The sequence below is a fragment of the Chinchilla lanigera genome, unplaced genomic scaffold, assembly GCF_000276665.1.
Source record: "Chinchilla lanigera isolate Chin_1 unplaced genomic scaffold, ChiLan1.0 scaffold00049, whole genome shotgun sequence".
Classification (NCBI taxonomy): domain Eukaryota; kingdom Metazoa; phylum Chordata; class Mammalia; order Rodentia; family Chinchillidae; genus Chinchilla; species Chinchilla lanigera.
Window position 1 is genome coordinate 4,054,856 of NW_004955450.1, and position 21,748 is coordinate 4,076,603.

At 39.0% G+C, this 21,748-nt stretch overlaps 1 protein-coding gene across 4 annotated transcripts in view; it reads right to left on the bottom strand.

Moving 5' to 3' along the window:
* Positions 1-21,437, bottom strand: part of Rec114 (REC114 meiotic recombination protein) — a 73,559-nt gene extending 52,122 nt beyond the window's left edge. For 3 of the 4 annotated variants that reach the window (XM_005393592.2, XM_005393591.2, XM_005393593.2), the window contains exons 1-2: positions 21,266-21,437; positions 7,681-7,770 (exon numbers count right to left, since the gene is read on the bottom strand). In XM_005393592.2, coding sequence (XP_005393649.1) covers positions 7,681-7,770; positions 21,266-21,424 — 249 coding nt within the window. In that variant the 5' untranslated portion in view covers positions 21,425-21,437. Of the gene's footprint in view, positions 1-7,680; positions 7,771-7,865; positions 7,950-21,265 lie in introns of those variants that run through there. The other variant, XM_005393594.2, reaches the window with a different exon arrangement.
* Positions 21,438-21,748: the final 311 nt, after the last annotated feature.

Below are 21,748 nucleotides of genomic sequence, written 5' to 3' on the forward strand. Positions count from 1 at the left end.
GCATGGCTCCCCGTGCACTGGGGGCCCACCCTCCGGGAGCCACCAGGCAGGAAGCTAGCCAGCCCGAAGACTGGCGCTACCCACCCGTGGCTACACAGGAGCATTCTTAAGCAAAAAGGAGAAGCAACCCAAGTGTTCACTGACCAATGAATTGGTAAACAAAATATATATTAAAACTATAAAATATTACTCAGCCTTTAAAAGTAAAGAAACTCTGACACATGCTACAACATGAATGAGTATCAAGGACATTATGCTAAGTGAAATAATCCAGTCCCAAAAGATAAATATTGTATGATTCTATTTATATGAGGTACCCACAATAGTCAAATTCATAGCCAGAAAGTAGAATGGTGATTACCCAGAGTAGGGAAGGGAGAAAGGAGGAGTTACTACTTGATGGATAAAGAGTTTCAGTTTTGCAAGATGAAAAGAGTTCTGGAGACAAACTATGGTGGTGGCTGCTCAACATGGAATGTACTCATTGCCACCAACACATATGCTTAATGATGGTTAAAGTAATAAATTTACTGTGTTTACCAATTATGAAGAAAAACTAAAGGCACAAAATAGTCAAGGGAGGATCTCTTCAGCTACCAAGACTGGAATGCAGAAGCTAGCTGAGCTCAAGTCCAGGGCAGAATGAGACCTGGCCAAAGTTCTCAGCCTTCTTGCAACACCAACCCTGTGACGTAAATGGCAACAGAATGCCTGGTGGAGGTCTGCATGGAGCCCTCCGCAGTGACATCTGCAGCTGAGTACACACACTAAACAAGGTCTCACTTCCCTCTGTCTCCAAAGGGAAACTAGTAACATCAGTAAACACCACACACAGGTCAGCCTGAAGCACTGCATCCCGTGGGCCTCACAGGAGGCAGCAAACAGAGACCTATGAAGTTCCAGGGAAATTGAGTTCAAACAGCAACTCAGAACCAGGTAGGAAACCCAGAGCCTTGTTGACCTGTTTGAATTTTTACAAAAGCATATTATATATACTGAACTGTTACTGAGAATTAGCTATCAGTCTTCCCAAAAGAAATGATTTTTGGGTGAGGGACAGTCAGCTTCCACAAATATAATAAATACAGAAAGAATAAATATAGAGAGAATAAATATAGAGTATTTTAATCTGCAACTGGATTCTCACACTAACATACAAGTGGCTAAAATTTGCCATAGATGTCCCATCCCTGCCTTCCTTGAGAAAAATTCTAAAAATAGGTCATAACTCAGATCAGTCCGAGGGGAGAGGGCGTATGCATATAATACCAACTTAAAACTGCCATTGACATGTGTTATAACCCAAATGTATTTGCTCTTCTATGTGTTTTTTATGGAACCCTCTCCCAAAATACCATGAATAAATTGTATAAGTTGACAAAAACTGTTTCTTTGGGGAATAAAATACCTCTTAAATATGTATTTTTACTTTTATCACAAGGGTGTATAATATTTAAAATCAAATACTTCTACAATAAAGTTTGATTCAGTAAAAACTGATTACTTTTAACATTTATTAACAAAGCTAAATTTTAAAAAAGTCTTTCAATAGATGCAGAAAAGCATTAAAAAACTCAACTCCTAATTCATGATTAAAAACTCAGCAAACCACACCGAAGCAAACAATCAAAATAATGAAAAGGCAATGTACAGAAGGAAGAAAATTTTTGCAAACCCCAAGTCTGAAAGAGATTAATAACCAAAACATACAAGGAACCCAAATCAATGGCAAAAACAAATAATCCACTTTAAAAATGGGAAAGGACCTTGCATTAGTCAGCCTCCTATCACTGCTGCAAACACCTGAGATAATCAGCTTACAGAGAGGAAACGATTCTCTAGCACAGGCCTGAGGTTCTAGTCTGTCATCAGTTGCCCCAGTGCTGGGGGCCTGCAGTGGCCTATTATGGTGGAAGAGATCAAAATCACTCACCCCCGTGTGGCCAGGCAGCAAACGAGAGGAAGAAGGGTAGGGCTCCACTCTCTCCTTCAAGGCCACACCCCAGTGCCCTGAGCCTCCCATTGAGCCCCATCTCCTCAAGACTGCACACATTCTGATACTACTCTGGGGAAAGAGTCTTCAACACAAAGGTATTTGAGGGACACTGAATATCCCAAATATAGCAGACCTAAATAGACAATTCTCCACAGACTGACTGAGAGCCGCAGGCTTCTGAAAAGGTGCTCAACATGCCTAATCATCAAACCTCAGTGAGAGACCAGCTCAGACTTCTGAGAGTGGCCACTATCAAAAAGACAAAAGAAAAAACTGTTGGTGAGGATGTGATAAGAACTGAACGCTTACATATTATTGGTGGGGATATAAACTGGTACACCCATTATGGAAAACAATACGAAGGTTCCTCAAAAAAATTAGAAAGAACTACTATATTATCTAGGAAATCTCCTTTCTGGGTGTATAACCAAAGGAAATGAAACCAGTATTTGGAAGAGGCAGTTGCACTCCCATGCTTATTGAGGCACTGTTTGCAACAACTAAGAAATAAAAACAATCTAAGTGTTCATCAATGGATAAACAAGTAAGTACATGCATACATACACACAATGGAATATTATTCAGCTTTTAAAAAAGAAATCTTGCTGTTTTGGACAACATATATAAGCCTGAAGTGCATTATGCTAAGTGAAATAAATAATAAACAAAAAGAAAAATGCTGCATGATCTCACTTACATGTGGAATCTAAAAAAGATGATTTCATAGAAGCAGAGAATAGAAGGGTGGATAGTAGGGGTGAAGAGGGGCATGGAAGAAATGGGAGATGTTGGTCCAAGGGTATGAAGCTTAAGTTACACAGGATGAATAAGTTCTAGAGACCTTAGAACAGCATGGTGACTAAAGTTAACAATAGTCTACTGCGAGCAGAGCTTAAGTGTTCAAACATGGTAACTACATCAGGTACTGATATGTTAACAGCTTGACTACAGTAATCATTTCGCATGTGTATGTATATTAAAACACCACACTAGCCAGGCATGGTGGTGCACGCCTGTAATCTCAGCACTCAGGAAGCTGAGGCAGGACAATTGCTCGAGACCAGCCTGGGCTACGAAGTGAGCTCAAGGCCAGCCTGAACTGCACAGTGAGACCCTATCTCAAAAAGACAAACAAAACAAACAAAAGAAAAATGTACAAAACACACTAATTACCTTAAATACATAAACAATTTTTATTTAGAAATTACCAGAATCTTAAAGGGGACTAAAGCAACTAGACAAACTAGGAATGGAAGGGAACTTCTTCAATCTCATAATGCGTATCCATGAAGAAACCTACACCTAACATTATACTGTAAGATGGAAGGAATGAGAGTTTTCCTCCTAAGACTAGGAACAAGGCAAGGACATCAACGCTTACTGTCCTAGCGAGTGTAATTTAGAGGAAGAGGGTAGAGGAGCCTGGGAGAGTGAACATATTGGAAAGGAGAAGGTAAAAACTGTCTTTAGTTCCAGTTACAGGTTATGTAGAAAATCCTAGCTTTGCGCAGTGGCAGTATCATAGCGAATGAGGTTTATCCGAGGCGCAATCATTGCTAATTGAAAATCCTAGGGGGCTGGGGATTTAGCTCAGCGGCACAGCGCCTGCCTGGCAAGCGCAAGGTCGTGAGTTCGGTACCCGGTACCGGAAAAAAAACAAACAAAAAAAACCAAACAAACAAAAAAAAGAAAATCCTAACAAGTCTACATAAAAGCTATGCGTCTACATAAAACCTGAGTTTAATGAGATCACAGGATACATCTAATTTTTAATATTCACCTTATGTGTCTACATATTAGCAACAAACCACTAGATATTCAAATTCCAAAGATTCTATTTATAATAAAAATATGAAATACTTATGGACAAACTTAACAAATCATTACAAGACCTGTCTGAATGAAGGAGTGAAACTGCAAAATACCCCTAAGAGAAATTAAAAGAAGATACAAATAAATGGAGATTTAAAACATGCTCAGAGGCTGGAAGCCTTAGTAGGAAGCCAATTCTTCCCAAATTGATTTATAGATTCAAAGCAGTCCCAGTCAAAACCCTAACAAGCTATTTTGCAGGAAGGCACATTCTAAAATTTACATGAAAATGCAAATAACCTAGAATAGCCAAAACAACTTTGAGAAAGAACACAGTTGGAGGAATCATACCACCTGATTTCAAAAATCACAGTGAAGTAAAAGAAGTGTGTGTGATTGCAGTAAGGAGACACACAGGTCAACAGAACAGAAGAGTCCAGAAATAAACCAACACATACATATTTAGCAAACATTTTCAAAAGGTACCAAGGCAATTCAATAATGAAAAGCAGGCTTTTCAATAAATGGCACTGGAATAATTGATCTCTATATTCAAGAAATAAACCCAAATCCTTAACTTTTATCATATTAAAAATTAATGCTTACTCAAGAATTACTTTTTTTTTTTTTTTCCGGTTCCGGGAATTGAACTCGTGACCTTGAGCTTGCCAGGCAGGTGCTATGCTGCTGAGCTAAATCTCCAGCCCCTCAAAAATTACTTTTAAAAGTAAATTCCCTAAGATCCATGATTACATTCTATAATCTTGCTTTAAGAGAAAGAAAATATTTTATAAAAATTAATATTAATACTAAAATTTAATAATAGACCATAGTTCTAAATAGAAAGCTACAACTATGTAAAATTTTTAGAAGAAAACAGAAAATTATCTTTGCAATCTTGGAATAAATGGAAACTTAATAAGTATCATACAAAAAGTATGAAACAGAATAGAAAAACTTGGACTTCAAAATTTTTAAATTATCTTCAAAAGATACTAAAGAAAAAAATTTTTATATTTTCAAAATATATTTCTGATGAAGTGTAATCACAATAAGAACTTTTATAATTCAAATATAAGAAGGTAAACAAGTTAATGGAAAATAGTTAAGAGGCATGAGCAGATACGTCCCCTAGGAGACATACAAATGGCAAACAAACACATGAAAAGAAATGCAATTTAAAACCTCTGTAAGACACCACTACGCATTTACTAGTTATAATTAAAAATGACTGACAATACCAAGTGTTGGCAAGGATTTGGAACACCTCTGACTCATACTTTGCTTATACTGTAAGAATGGAACTCTGAAAAACAGGTTTGCAGTTAAAGAGAGATATTCCATATGACCCCACAGTTCCTCTCTTGGGCATTTACCAAAGAAAAAGAAAAACACATCCCCATGCAGAGGTTTGTATACAAGTGTTTAACAGCATTACTCATAATAGTGAAAAAAAAAAAAAAAAAGAAACAACCCAAACATCCATCCATCAGAAGATGAATGAATGAGTAAATTAGGTTTATTCATCCCATGGATAAATGGTACAAATTCAGTAATGGAAAGAATTGGTAATGACAGGAGTGAACTACTTACTGGTGGTGCACAAAATAGATGAATCTCAAAAGCATTATGGTAAAAGAAGAGGCCAGATGTAAAATACTAATGTATGACTCTGTTACATGAAATTTGAGTAAAGGCAAAGAGCTATACTGAGGTGATGATATGTTAATTAGCTAGATATAGTCACTGCTAAATGTACACATTCTTCAAAACAATATATTATACACAGTAAATACATGCAATTTACCCATCAACTGAAAAAATAAGTGTGCTTTTAAAAAATCTGTTTAAAAAAGAAAAGGCAAAACGATAGTGATAGCAGATCAATGGCTGCTGGGAACTGAGAGTAGGCAACACAGCCCTACTGCACCAGGCACACAGAAGCGTGGGGTCACCTGAAAGACCTCCACCGTGATTGTGATGGTGGCTACACAACTGTGTACAGGTGTCAAGACCTAGTGTCTAGCTGAACACTTAAAATTACTGAATTTTATTTCATATAAATTACACCTCAATAAGATGATTTTCAAAGAATATTTTAAAGGCATTTTAAAAGGTATTATTCAATTTAGCTATTTATTTATTTATTTTTGGTACTGGGAATTGAACTCACGACCTTATGCTTGCCAGGCAGGAACTGTGCCACTGAGCTATATCCCAGGCCGTCAATTTAGCAATTTAGAGACCATCTCAAAATAAAAAATAAAAAAGGGCTGGGGATATGCTCAGTGTGAAGGTCCTAGGTTCAATGTCCAGTAGTCCCCAACACAAAGAAAAATCAACTAAAAATTCCTCAACAGTGAAATATATCTATGCACACAACATACAAGAATTAGAGTCGCCCTTACATTTCTAAGCAGTGGGTATCTTAACATCTGATAAACTCGGCTTTGCAATAGCACTGCAGACATCATTCCACATGATACACAGTAACCTCTACCAGTGGGCAACATCACTGGCTAAGGGTGCAGAAAGATGGGGCAGAAACAGCACTGGGTGGAGCCCTGTGCCTGAGAAAGCCAGACTGCACCTGTGCCCTCACTCAGCAAAGACCCCTGACACTGCCAGGGAGAAGCAGCTATGCACTAGACACCCCTCACTTGGGAAGGTGCCCCTCCCTAGAGCTACAGAAACCTAATCTCATAGGGTGGATGCAGGCACTGACAGAGCCAGTAAAGCAAAGCAGTGCAACTCAGGCTGGTTCTAAAAGTCACAAGCAACACAAAGATGGCTTTGCAGGTTACCTGGCACTCACTGACAAGGCTGATTTCAGTGAAGTGGAAGGATGAACCATCACAATACACACCTGTGGGATGCTGAAGATGGTCACCAAAATTAATGACTTTCAAACATATCCGGCCCATTTGCTTATCTCTGTTTCTCCTCACAAGAATGATGATCCTCACTGACAGCAGGGATTTCTGTTTTCGCCGCTCACTGATATCCCTAGCAACCTCCAAAATGCCTAGCATATGCTAATTGGTCAATAAATATTTGTCAAATGAATAAATTATGCCCATACAGACATCCAGCAAACAGTTGTTATGAATGCATTAGGTCTGTGTGCATAGTATCCCCACCTAAATGATGAAATAACTTTCTGTGGTCCTTCCTTTCTTGTATAACTTCTTTGAAAGTTAACGACTGTCTTGTCTCCTCATTCATTTTTTTTTCTACATACTAAATAGAACCTGAACTTTCTTTTTTTTTTGTTTTTGTACAAGGAATCAAACTCGGAACCTTGTGCTTGCCAGGTAGGCGCTTATACCGCTGAACTATATCCCCAGCCCTAGAACCTGAACTTTCAAGCAAAGTGGCTCTTGTTTTCTCCTTTACATATTTCTTCACTGCAAAATTTTCTTTAAATATTATATATATTTATACATACATTTAGAATAAAGAACAGACATATCTTTATAAAGTTAGGAGATTTATAGAGGGCTCCATTAATTAAAAACAATGTCATCCCTCTGGATCTGCTGTTTTCCCTACTTGGAAAACCCTCCCTAGTCTTCTCTGTAAGTCTAGCCTGTCTTCAAATCAATCTCTCCAATTAGGAACACTCCTTTATAGCAGTCAGTCTCAATCCTTTGATCTACTCTGACCCCATAAACCCCAAACTCCTTGAAGGAAGGCAATATTCAGTATGCTGCTTCATTTCCCACTGTTATAGCAGGTTTGATAATGTTTAATTTGTTGAATTTAATCAATGAATTTCAGTGAAACCAAAGCTTGAGGGTACAAAAATTAATGTAAAGCTAAGGACATACAGAAACACATTTGCATATTAAACTACTAAGCATACAACCTACCAGTAGTGTCTGTCCTTGAGAAATGAAGAAGTGGCCTGATATAACTATGGTGAGAACAAGATATCCGGATTCTTCATTGGAATCAAAAACCTTGAAAAACAGAGAAACATGTTTTAAAAATTTCTGTGATCCTGATAAATTTACTGTCTAATAACCAAACTATGTTCTCATATTTATCTTTCTACCTTGAGTGCTCTCTTTCCTCTCATTTAATCTGTAACCATTCCTTTGCAGTTCCAAGTTTCTCCCAGTATGTACACAGCCCAGGCTATCAACCAGGCTTTTAAAAAGTAAAAATAGATACCAATGGTTGGAAACAAAAACAGTGGCAGATTAAAAGTCAAGAGCTACAGATCCTAAGCCAATCACTTTTCAGTTACATTTTAAGAAATCGTTTCTTCTCTGAGTTTCAATTTTTTCTATAATATAGAGATAATGTCTTACAGAATTTCTGAGAGACTTCAGAGTCCCTTTCTCTCCAGCCAGATAATTCACATTCCACAACCCCTCAAAACCCAATGCTTTTCTTTGGATGATCTCTAGGTTGTCAGTCACTCAACACATGGTGCAACAAACTTGAACATAATCCCTTTGGTATCATCTAGTCACCTCGTTATGTGCAGTGGTACAACCTACTATCACCCTAATTTTTTCAGGGGTACAATAAGGCAACCCATAGCTCATCATCTATGTTTGTAGATCATACTTTCCCTTTCTTCATCTTAAACCTAAATGTAAGACCTTTGATTTACCCCCTTTATATTTTATCTTGTTAGATCTGGTCTATAGTTCCAACCTACTGAGCTGTGGTGAGGAATTAAGGTGATTAAAGTAGCAGGGAGGGCATGACCAATGCACACATCAAGAATGGGATTGGAGCTTAAGTGACAACTGTGTGGGTGGCTTTAATATCATTAATAAGTGTACACAGAGCATTCACAAGACAAACTATATTCTGGACAGAACAGGTTTTGACAAATTTTGACTCCACTAAAAAACAGTTGGTTCAATAAATTCAATAAAGTTGCAGGATACAAGTATCAACATACAAAAACTGGTAGCCTATCTATACAGTAATAGCAAATTATCTGAAAAAGAAATCAAGAAAACAAGTACTGTAGCTATTAAAAAGCTACTCAGGAAGGAATTCAAGAAAGTGATGAAAGTAGATTTCTACACTAAAAGCTATAAAATAATTTTTTTTTTGTTTTTTTGTTTTTCTCCGGTACCGGGAACCGAACTCACGACCTTGCGCTTGCCAGGCAGGCACTTTGCCGCTGAGCTAAATCCCCAGCCCCAAAAGCTATAAAATAATGAAAGAAAGCGAACATGACACAAGTAAATGGAAAGATATTCCATTCCTGTGCACTGGAAGAATTACTATTGCAAAAAGTCCACCTCGCTCAGTGGCCTACAGAGAATGCCATCCACACCAAAACAGTAATCTTAAAGCCAGATACAGTGGTGCACACCTGTAAACCCAGCTACTTAGGAGGCTGAGGCAGGAGGATTACAAGTTTGAGGTCAGCCTGAGCAACTTAGTGAAACCTTATCTCAAAAGAAAATATAAAGGGGGTATCACTGAGAAGGTAAACAAAGACCCAAAGCTATGAGAGTATTAACCAGGGATTCTAGGCTTACTGTTTTTCAGATCTGTCACATTCCCTCATTTAAATGGTTTACATAGTGAGCTCATACAGTTTAACAAGATCTAATTTAAGAACTCCCCAGGGTTTTCAGGAAAAATGGTAGCTTTACTACATCTCTGCAGTCTTCCCCTCCCTAATCCAATCCAAGTGGATTTAAATGGTGGGCTGAGGTTTCAGATAAAAGGAGTTGGTGTAAAGGGTTCCCTCTCTAGGAGAAAGGGGTCCCAGGGCAAGGACAAGGCTACTGTTCTTGGGAGAGCCTTGCCCAGACAAATTGGTGGACCTCAAGGAGAAGGGTAGCAGCAGACTATGTGTTGTGAAGCCCCTACTGCTTTCTCAGTCTCCAAGGAGTCACAATGCATCTGGACAACTTCAGCAAGTCCTTCCTAATCCCCTGCAGGAGAACTGAAGGACCATGCTGAGCATCTCCCAACACTTGGCGCTTAGTCTGTCACCCCGACAGACTTTGAGGCCCAGGGTGAAGAGACTCAAGTAAATTTGACAAAAAAGAGTAACTACCCACCTAACAGGCAAAAGCAAGGAAGAACAATCAGGAAACCCAGAACAGGTAGCCTCTGTGAACAAACTTGCTAGAGGAGATCAACAGCTGAATCAAAATGGATTTTTATATAAATATAAAAATCCAATAGCTAATTGAAGATTTGGATGAACACTACAGAGAGCAAATTAATGGTCTGAAATATCAAACAGGAGAAATATTTAGAAGTGCAGGACAAAACCACACAGAGGAAGAATTCATGTGTTACACTGTAAAATACATGGAACGAAGATTCAGATCCAGAAGAACAAATGTTAATGACAGGGGTTAAAGGGAACAGAGGAAAACAGACCGAGGAAAGGCACTGATTAAACACACAATGCAAGAAAATAGCCCACAACTGCAGAAAGGCATGAGACTAAATAAAGACAGAAGGGGTCAAGTTCCAGTCATTAATGGGGTGGAAGAAAAATCAACAACTAGGTACATTCTGGTGAAATTCCTGAATTCCAAGCACAGAGAAAGATTTTAAAAGCTTCCAGTTAAAAACAAAAATGTCTTCCTTCAATGTTAGAGTGTTCTGGGGAACTAAATCACTTTTTAAAAGTGGGTAATAGAGGAAAGAACCAAACATGCATCCTACCTGTCCTACACAATTCAACTACCAGAAAACCTATAACAGATATGAAAACATTTTTCTTTAGAGAAATATTACAGATAATAAAGATAATAATATTGTATACCAATAGCTACATTTTCCTAAAGAGAGAGATATTATATACCTCCTGACAGAAGAAAACCAAACCACCTAATAAGTAATGTTCCTCCAAAGAAATCAACCCGAATTTGATGAACCTGTAGATTAAATTACCAATTCACAAGAAAGAGAATAAAAAAGCAACTTGCATCAGGGTGCAGTCAGCAACATCCACGCTTTAAGAATCTCTGTAGAACTACCTGGTTTCTTTAGAAAAAATGCAAGGAAGGGAGGGAGGCAGGGTCAAGGAAACACATGAACAGGAAACCTAATGATTAAAAAATCAACCAATCAATCACAATGTGTGGTCCTGTTTAACAGAATTACGAAGCTTCTGAGAGACCATCTAAAACTTGAGTACTGACTGACTACTTCATAAGGTTAAAGAACTGTTAACTTTTAGGGGATTAGGGATATGTTTTAAGGTCCTTTTCTTTTAGGGATAGGAACTGAAATAATTACTGATTATATAAGATTTGGTGTTTACTTCAAAATAAACAATGAGGAGGTAATTTTTTTATACGGTCCTGGATATTGAACCCTGGGCCTCCTGAACACTTGGCAAGTGTTCTACCACTAAGCTACATACACACATACACACATGCATGCACACACATAATTTCTACATTATTCTCTCTACCTTTGATTATGCTTGAGATTCTTTAGAGTAAAATAAGAAGCTTCTGTGTTCTTGTCCCTCAGTAAAAATCAAGGTTAAGGAAAGCATTCCACTGACTACAAAGACATTACACTTAGGATTTGAATACAATGTGCTAATTTTACACAGAAATTCCAGTATCATAACACCTAACATAATCCAGGTACCTAAGGGAAAATACATTGCTTATTTCTGGCTCTTGAAAAGTACTTTTAATGAGTGATAACTTGGCATTTTATAGGAATGTTCACATTAACACAATATAGAAAGTTCAAAGAAAAATGTTATCTCTAATGATCAAGTCATAATAGAAAAAGGTATGAGTTGCAAGCTGTCAGAGAACAGGAATCACATGCACCTCTTTATTTCAGTCACCAACCTAAAGATATATTTACGAGTTCCATCAATTTGACCCGTTTACCCGTGTTCTGCCATCCACACGGTAGCATACATCCAGATTTATTTGGAGTGCATCTCAAGTTTACGATCAGTTAAAACATCAGAACACAGCTTATGCTGATTAAATAAACAGAAGCATCTCATAATATATATGAAGGTATTTATGCAAATCTGCAGTATATATCTAAAATGAAGTAGAAAGTCCAACGAATTACATGAAAACACTATAGAAAAGTATTTCAAATGTACTTACCCTAAATTATACTACAAGAAAAGCTAAAATACACTATTTTTCAGGTTGTGATGAATTAAATTATGTACTTGATTAAGGGTTTTATTTTCTGCTTTTAAGACCCTTCAAAAAGGGTTACAGCTTCACATATTGGCCTAAACTGCTGATTTATACGTTATAAAATATGAAAAATGTGCAAAACTGCTAAGTAGTCTATCAACTGCTTCCCAACTGACTCTGTCCTAAAGAGTCTCATAAATTATTTGGATAGAGTTGTAGAGTACATTATGTTAATGAACATGGTCTTGCCACATACTAGTTACCAAGCTGTAAAATTCAGATTTTTTTCTCACAAGAAATGTAGTGTTAACAGCAACCATAATGAAAACATTTATGAGAGTGACAATGTCCCCTCTGTCCCTAAAAGTAGTGACAATGGTGAGTTTTTGTTTTAGAAAGTACAAAAATGATTTCATGTATACCAAAGCATAAGACATGATAGCCCTTTTTAAAATCCCACATCCCTATTTAGATTACTGATCATGAAAGGATTCAGTCCTTTTAAACCTGCCTATTAGAGTTAACCCTCAGTGGTGGCATTCATGCTACAGCGGGCTGTTTGTGTCACTGGAAGTTCTAAAAGGTTCACCATCACTGACCTGGAATACATCTACTCAGAACACCTTCAGGCAACCAAGGAGCAAGTTCTTTATGTCTCTGAAACTGCCAGTCCAGGTCCCTTTAGTTAATGTTCTTTCTCTAACGCCTTTCCAATATGTTGAGTTTCCTTAAACATTTCCCAGACTAATAAATTCTGATAGATTTAGCTAAAAGGTGGGAGTCATCAGTACTAGTCACCAAATACACAAGAATTGCATATCTGGAGTCTCTTGGATTTAAGTGTGTCACAGGCCTGATTTTAGCTAAATCACCAAGACCAGGAGGCTTTCCCACAGCAGAGACCCCAGCTCTCCGTGTCTCTGTGCCCTCTTCTGTTCCTTCAGAAGCCCATGGAAGCTCCTAACAGTTCCAGTGTCCACACTGCATCCTAGGTCTGAGTCACACCATGCTGGCACTGGTGAAGTAAGAAGGCCCCCATTTTCCTCACAACCAGATCCCTGAGCTTGCTTGAGTAACTACCTTAATACTATTGCCTTAACCATCTTCACACAGAGCCTTGCAGTGTCCACACATAGTAGGTGGAAAATCCTAAAAATGAATGATTTTTTAATATTTGTGGGCCTCATTTTAAACTATCTTTTTTAGACTCCTTAAGCCACTAAGCTGAAAAGCATCTTCAGATCTGTTCTTAAATCATATTATGTAAATATGTCATGGCCTCTATGAAAACTATGTGTTACACAATAAAATTAAGCTTTTGTTTTTGAAGGGAGAGAACAGAGTCTGACCCCTGAGGTAGAAATATGTATTTATAAACTGAAGCTTTGGAACAAGTAACGACTTTGTCAGAGAAAAAAAATGTTAGAACATCAGTTATAAAGTTCCTCCTCAAAAGCTTATGCAATCCACAATGCGTATGACATGTGATCCAATTAAATATAACTACAAATATGAAAACCCTTCTACGTCTATCAGTCAGGTATAAGACAGAATATGCTGTAGAAATGAACAGACCCCAAAACCAAGGCTTATCTCTCGTGTACACATCCATACATCCTTACTGTGCCTGTCTTCGTGATCTACCTTACACTCCTACTCCCTCACTGTAGGACCAGCCAACAGAGAAGCCCCATCTGTAGCACCACTCCAAGGGGAAAGAATAAGATGAATCATGCCCTGGCTCCTAAAGCTTATGTCCATGACATCTGTCAATCTTGCTCACACTTCATGGGCCAAAACCAGGCCTATGATACACTTAAATCCAAGGGGCCCAGAATATGCAATCCTCATATATTTGGTAAATAGGACTGATGACTTCTGCTTTATGAAAGATGTAATTTGGAATCAGACCTAGGATTCTCAAATTTCAGCCTTGTCACTTAGAAGTACAATTAATTTCCTCATTTGTAAAACAAAAATAGTAATAACTACCTTATAGGGTTAACAGAAAGGTTAAATGAGATGTGAATACAGTTGCTTAGCTAAATTCCTGGCTTTGATTCACTCAATATTTCGAGGGCACCTGTCAAGCACTATTCTAGATACTAACAGACAGTAACCATGCACTAAATAATAGTTGTTTTGTTGTTAGTCTATTTTCTGTTACTATAACACCATTCCCAAGGCAGGGTACTTTAGATATTTATTTAGCTCCTGGTTTTGAAGGTTCAACATCCAAGATCAGTGACGGCACGGGCTTGGCCTCTGGTGAGACTCCCATCCCCTAGCCATGTTATAACACAGTGATGATGCAAAAAGAAACAGTGGCTGAGTGCAGAAAGCACCATGTACGGGGGTGGCCTCACTTCAGTTCTCATGAGACCAGTGTTAATCCCTTTTGATGGCAGTGCTGCCATGGCCTGATTACTATACACATGCTAACGGTTCCCTCAGCACACTACCACACTGGGGCACCAAGCTTCCTGCAAACCACACTCAAACCAGAAGACTATCATGAGAAAGGCCTTCTGATTTCCAGCTGGGACCCCCGGAATACTCATCCATCCTCCCAAAGCTGTCCGGGACACTGATTCTATCCAGACTGTGAACCGTGGCTGTGCACGCACAGGAACAGAGCAGAAGGCATCTCCATTTCTAATTCTAGAGTGTCGCACCAGCTCTAGACCTATGTGGAGAATAATAAACTTTCACCTTATTTATTTACTTACTTACTTAGTTTGGTACAGGGAATCGAACTCAGGACCTTGCGCTTATAGGCCGGTACTTGTGCCGCTGAGCTATATCCCTGGCCCCTTTCATCTTATTTACATAAAATCCATTAGACATGTTAGAATATGGTCCTACAGTGGTCCTCTCTGAAGAGTTCACCATGGTTTTCTTTTTTGGGTTTTTTGGTTTTTTCTGGTACTGGGAATCGAGCTCACGACCTTGCACTTGTCAGGCAGGTGCTGTGCCGCTGAGCTAAATCCCCAGCCCCTCCCTTTCATCTTATTTAAAGCCACCACTATTTGCCAGCCAATGGTAATACAAGACATAACCTAATTTTTTGTAAAAAAGCATACTCCACACAAGAACAATAACTCCTGATGATGTTCTCTCTCCTTCACGAGAAGGTACCAACGCAGGAAGTGGCAGCGCACAGCAGAATGAGGACTGACTGCGGGAAAACTGGAGTTTTAGGTCTTCTGCTTCTTATGTTAAACTGGCAAGACATTTAACCTAGTCTGGCCTCAGCTTCCTGTCTATGGCATCGTAACAAGACCTTTAGTTGGGAGTACTAAATGGGAAGAGGTTTATGAAAATATCAATTGTAAAGCACCATTTGGCATTAGCACTACTTTGTCAACCGTTCTTTTTCCCCCTTTCTGCTTTCAGAATTGGGGCATGAAGACTGGCCACAGCCCATACAAATCACGAGGCAGCCACCCCACTGAAATCTGATTCAGGAGGTCTTGCCCAGGAATGGATGCTGTGTTTTCACCACACTCGGACAGACTCTGATGAAAGTCACCTGTCCATCTGAGAAACCTGGCTCCAGTAATGAGGCGCTGCCTATTCTTATAATTCTGAACTTCATGCTTAATACAGTCACAGCTAAATACTATGGTCTGCCCATACAACAGGGGTCCCATTAAGACTATACCACCTAGTGATATAGCCATTTCCATAACAACAGAACAGTCAACGGTGCATTTCTCAGAATGTAAACTTGTGATGACGGGAAACATAACAGTACTTTAAGGTTTTGTGAATCACCAAAACAAGATCTCCAAACCAAACCACAGTGCTTAGTTTAGTGCCAAGTAGCCAGGAGGTAAGTTAATAATATTTTGTTGAGTTGATGGCCTGAAGTGGAACTGAAACCCCAAGACCCACTATGTATTTCTACTGAAGTAACTAGGACCAAAGTTACTCTCCTGCCTGAAACAATTACAAAAACTGGACAAATTAGAGGGAGTAACAGTTTTCAAAACTTTGGGTATCAAGTTATAAAGGAAACGATTCCTGAGAAATGACGAGAAACAAAATAGGTGAACTCTACTCTTGCCCCAGGCTAAAGAACAAGGGGGAGAAATGTGGGTGTGGCTGGTAGTCTCTGAGTTTAGGAGGTGAAGTTGTGAATTCATGGTAGAGAAGCTAGAGTTTGCAGGACAGAACTCCAGAGGAAGTGACGCATGAGGAACGAACTCCAGGTGCTTACAACCTCCACCCTTCTGCTTAATACCCCTTAACACATGTGTCTGTGAAGAAACTACCAGAGCCTGGGGAAAGAACCACCTGAAAGGATTTAAGAAGCACTTCCCAGAGCTCACACAAAGTAGGGAATAACACCTGTTCTAAGCAGCCAAAGTGAAAAACCTGAACTTAGGAGCATTTGGTAGAGTTCTCTGAGGAGTTCTGCCTTACGAGTGGAAAAAAAAATTAGCTTTAAGTCAAATGCTGCTCTGGTCAATCTGACACAGTTTAAAAGCAAAACTTGAAAGGATCCAATCTCTTCCAGCTACTTATAACAGAAAAAAAGCTAAAGGATATTTATAGAAATCTAAAAATATCCTGTACCTAACAAGGTAAAATTCAGGATAAAGATCCAATCAAAATTCATCAGACATGCAAAGAACTACTGTTTGTTCATTTGTTTGTTCTAGAGATCAAACCCCAGACCTCAAGCTTGTCAGGCAAGTACTCAACTACTGAGCTACATCTTCAGCCCTATTCTATTATTTTTACAAAATGTCTTGGGGTTTACTGAATCTTAAATTTTCCTAAAAACAAAAATCTGTCATCTTTGTCATTTTCACCATGTGTGCTAATCTCAAAATTCCTCCTCCACATGATTGAATTGCTATTTCCCATATGAAATATTAAACACTTCTAAGGCAAGCAGCATGGTGACAAAAAGCACAAGCAGCACAGAAAAAAATCAAGACCTCAATTTTTTTCTTCTCAACTTATCTCTGTGTTCCAAAAAAGCCACTGAACCTGAATTTCAGTTCACTTATCTATAAAATGAGTATAATAACACTTGCTTTATAGGGCTGCTATAAACAACCCAAAACAAACAATACACAGTAGCTACCATTTCATAATATCACATTATCATAAGAAAAGTTACCATACTGCATCTTCAAACACTTCCTAAATACCTATTCATTTACTAGGTGGTACACAGGCACTTGGAAAGTGAAAGAAAAAAAGAACACTGCTGAGAGGAACTAAAGTATATCTTATGTTGAACCTACATTTAAAAGTTCATTTCAAGTACAAACTTCATATTCTATTTCTTAATTTCTAAGTAGGGCAATTATTTTAAGTTCCTCCTATAAAAATTAAAGGATGATTTTTTTCCCTGTTGAAAGAAAAAATAATCTAAGAAGCTGTCAGGTTCAACCAATTAGGACATGTCTGAGAAATACTTGGAATCTAAAAAACATGGTAAAACCTTCATTTAAAAGCAACCTGCAATTAACATCACCTTTCAAAATTATTCTCAAATTAGTAGACTAAATTATATTCAGACAAAATGGACCAATCTGTTATTATGATAATCTTTTCAGAAAGGCTGTGCCAACAGATGTAAGGAACTAAAATCAAGTTCAAGTTTGTATTTCATTTGCTCATCCTTTTAAATGACAGATGGTTTAAATATTAACCCTATTAATAAAATGTTTGCATATTCATTACAAATCTGATTACCTCACATCTTAACTCCAGAAACTTATTGTGTTAATTTTGCTATACTTCATTTTGCTGCCCACTTCATTCAAGGCCTTCTACGTCCCTGCCTGTCAAAGTGTGGTCCCTAAACCAACAGCATCCACGTCTACCTGGGAGCTTATCAGAAATGCAGAACCCCACATACCAGACCACATCTACCCAACTGAGTCAGAATCTACATTGCTAACAAAATCCCCAGATTTCCATGCATATTAAAGTCTGAGTAGCATAGCTGTAAAATGTTACTTGTCCCTTCACTTTTATTATTTCTTCTTTGCTGTTATAAAGTTTACTCCCTAATTGCTAATTTCTCTCCAGATATTGACTTTTACTGAGAATAACTCAATTCAGAGAATTAATCAGTATATGTACGTTATATGACATATACTGTATAGTCTTTTTTTTTTTTTTTTTGGTTCCTGGAATCGAACTCAGGACCTTGCACTTGCCAGGCCAGCACTGTACCACTGAGCTATATCCCCAGCTCCTGTACAGTCTTTATGTCTCAGCTTTGACTTTACCTCTTAACCAGGATTTCAAGCCTTAGAAGTCTCCTTGTATTACATTACTCATTATTTCTCTCGAGTTGACATTTTTGTCTTAGCATATGGCCACAGTGACAAAAGTCTTCTCTCCAATTAAGCAACTATACAGTACAGAACAAAGTCCATAATTTCAGAAAAAATTCAAACTAGGTTTATATAAGAAAAAAACTGCCAAAATGACTTCAGCCTCCACCATGATATATTTTTGTGCTTAACCTAACATTTTTACTGCAGGTACCACATCTTTTTTAGAATAAGAAATTCACATGGGACTTAGAGAGTACAGTTCTTTAGATGGCTCATCTTTTATTATTAGTAGTACTGCACAATAGTCACAGTGCTCATAAAATAGAACAAATCTTATTTCTCTTACTTTCCAAAAAAAAAAAAAACAAACTGATCACAGCAGGCAGGATGGTTCGGCATAGATTCAAAGGAAGGTACAAATGTTCAGTTTTCAAAAGCTCTGCAAAAGCCAACCTCATCCCTTGTCACTGTGGCCATGGCTTCTTGCCAGTCATTTGAAAACTGTTGAAAAGTGCTGTTCTTTACAAGCAATTATGAGAAGCTTTACAAAAAGAAAGAAAAATGATAATAACAATCTGCTGCTTAAAATGGTCAAATATCCATAGTCCCCAGGTTGCAATATAACCTTTAAGAGTTGCCTGGCTGCACCGGAGCCAACATAGCCAACATAGATCCCTTAGGTAAAAGGGCTTAAAGAGTGTTAAGTTATCCAGGGACCTATTGAACCAGTCTCAAAAGTTCAAGGCGTCCTCAAACATCCCCATCTTTATAAAGATCCTATTATAGAGCCATCATCCTTGAATTTAACTCTTTCTTATCCCATTCTGCATTTTCAGTTCACATAATTTCTTAGGATACTAAATTCCACAAAAGCATGAGGTATTTAATGCTTTTAAAAACAGGCCTAGATATATTGATTTCAAGTTTTAAAGAGTGCCCTCTAGTCTAACTCCTAGAATGTGATGAATAATTCACTATGCTCCATCTCTGCTCACATCCACTGCCAAACCTCTCAGAAGTGTCCATGCACTTGGCTCCTCTCCTCCCCTTCTCAGTCACTCTTCAGCCCACTCCTAACTGGCTTCTATTCTCTTCACTCCACTGCAGCCTGTCTTGATAAAGACCATTAAGGACCTTCCTGCTGCTAAATACCATGAGCACCCCTTAGTCATGATCTTTCTTCAGTTTATAGCTTATTCCACAATTTACCAATCTCTCCCTCTTGAAATAACTCTCACTAGCACTGACGGACCTTCGTTCTTCTCACGGCTTCCCAACTCTCTAACCCTTTGGGGACTCTCGCCCCTCTACCCGACCTACAGATGTTGAACTCCCTTGGGGCTCAGTCCTGTAATCTCATCAAATCCCATCACTGAAAGTAGCACTATTATACTGCTGACTCACACCTTCACATCTCCACTCTAGATCTGACTTCTGAGTCCGGAATATACCATACTGTCTACTCAGCGTCTCCATGGGGATGCTTTATAAACACATTGAACTCAATGTATCCCCAGCTGGAGTCTTAGATCTTTCCCTCACTTCCTCCTCCAGTGTTTTCCATTCTACAGCCATGTTCTTAGTTGCTCCTTTACTCTTACCACATGTATCCAATCAATCACCAAGCTTTGTCATTTTTGAGCCTCCAAAGTATATGCCCAATTTCCCCATCTTTACTATCACCCTGCAGGTCTAGCCCAGGTCACCTCTGGCCTATAACACTCCAACAGTGTTCTAAATAACATTCCTGAATCCACTCATACTCCCTTCTAATTCCACCTCCACGCCACACTCACAGTGATACTTTCAGAGATGAAAAATGCCCCTGCTTAGAACCTTTCAGTGGTATCCCACTGGTTTTTAGATAATGTTCACAAGGCACCAACTACCTCCAGACAGATCCAATTCACGCTACCATTCCTTTTGTTTTCTAAGCCTCTATATTATACATGTGGAAGTGTTTCAGGGGTGGGCCCCTTCTGCACATTGTCTTTTACCTAGAATATTCTTTTACTCTTCTGTCTGCTGCTGTGTAAAACACACAAACACAAGTGCACATGTGTGTGTGTGTGTGTGTGTGTGTGTGTGTGTATGACCCCAAACTGTAGGGTCCACACCCCATAGTCAAATCAGACCAAAAGCACTGAATGCTAAAACACATCACCAAAACAACATAATAGCTACCCCTTATATAACTTATCAGGCTCTATTATAGGTGGTGGATATTTATTACTGATTCAGGGCTCAAAAGAATCCCAAGAAGTTGTATCATTTACTCTATAAATATCTATTTCACCTCTATTATATTTTGAGACAATATTAAGATATTATTTCTATTTTAAGATAAATAAGGTACAAAAAGGTTAAGTGACTTAATCAAGATCACAGGGCCGGGGATATAGCTCAGTGGCACAAGCATCTGCCTGGCAAGCGCAAGGTCCTGAGTTCGATTCCCGGTATCCCCGCCCCCACACACAAAAAAAAAAATCACAGAAATTCAGAGGCAAAATTAGAATCCAGGAGCTGACAGTGTAGCTGAGGAGCAGAGCAAATTCGCCCTTTGGCGGCATGGATTTAATCCCCAGCACCTGCACAAACAAAAAAACTGAATTCAAATTTAGTCCTGTATGACTCCTTGGTGAATTTAATTTTTCCTTCCATAATTTACATAGTTATTTGGGTAGATATGATATCCTCCACTAGAAGGTAGGGGTCATTTATATCTTGTTCATTGCTATATTCCTAGTGCCTGAATAGAGTCTACCACATACTTGACGCTCAATATTTACTGAATACCTGTATATAAATGTTTACTGTTCCCTTGCACGTTTATTTTGCGAATGTAATAGACTCTACACCTCCTAGTACCGTACACACATCTCCTATGCTAACTGTAGCCTGCCTGTCTTCGACAAGCTTGTCGGTCGGTCCCTCGACGTCTTCTCCTCCCGTCCTCATGGCAATGCGGCCCTGGCTAGTTCTCTCCCTCCCTGGCGTGTGCGAGCCTGTCGGTCTTTCCTCACCTTCCACGTCGGGGAGGGCGCTGCCCCAGCTTCAGGGCCAGACCCAGACAGCTCTCCGGTCCCAGACAGCATGAAGCGGCCATAGCGCTGCAAAGGCCACTCAGCCGCGTCTCTTCGTGGAACTCCGAGGCTCGTGACCGCTTTTCCTGCTTCTGCCATGTTCGGCTGCCCTCTCGCACAGCCTGCTGGGACCTGCCAATCTGCGAAGCTAGCCAATCAAGAACCAAAATAACTCAAGGTCCACCCTCCTCCTTCATGGGAGCCAATGGGCAGGCCTGGAATGTTCCTGAAGGGGGCGCTTCTAGACTGATGGTCTTTAGTAACTCTGGGCACGCCATAAGGGTGATCTTAACTTCTGCCTTGACGCGGGTGGGGCTGTGTTTATGCTTATAAATGGTAGTAGCTTTCTGCGCTGCAGCACTAGGACCCTCACCTTCCCTTGAGCTGCCCGTGCCGTTTGTTGTTCAGCAGCTCTGACTTGAG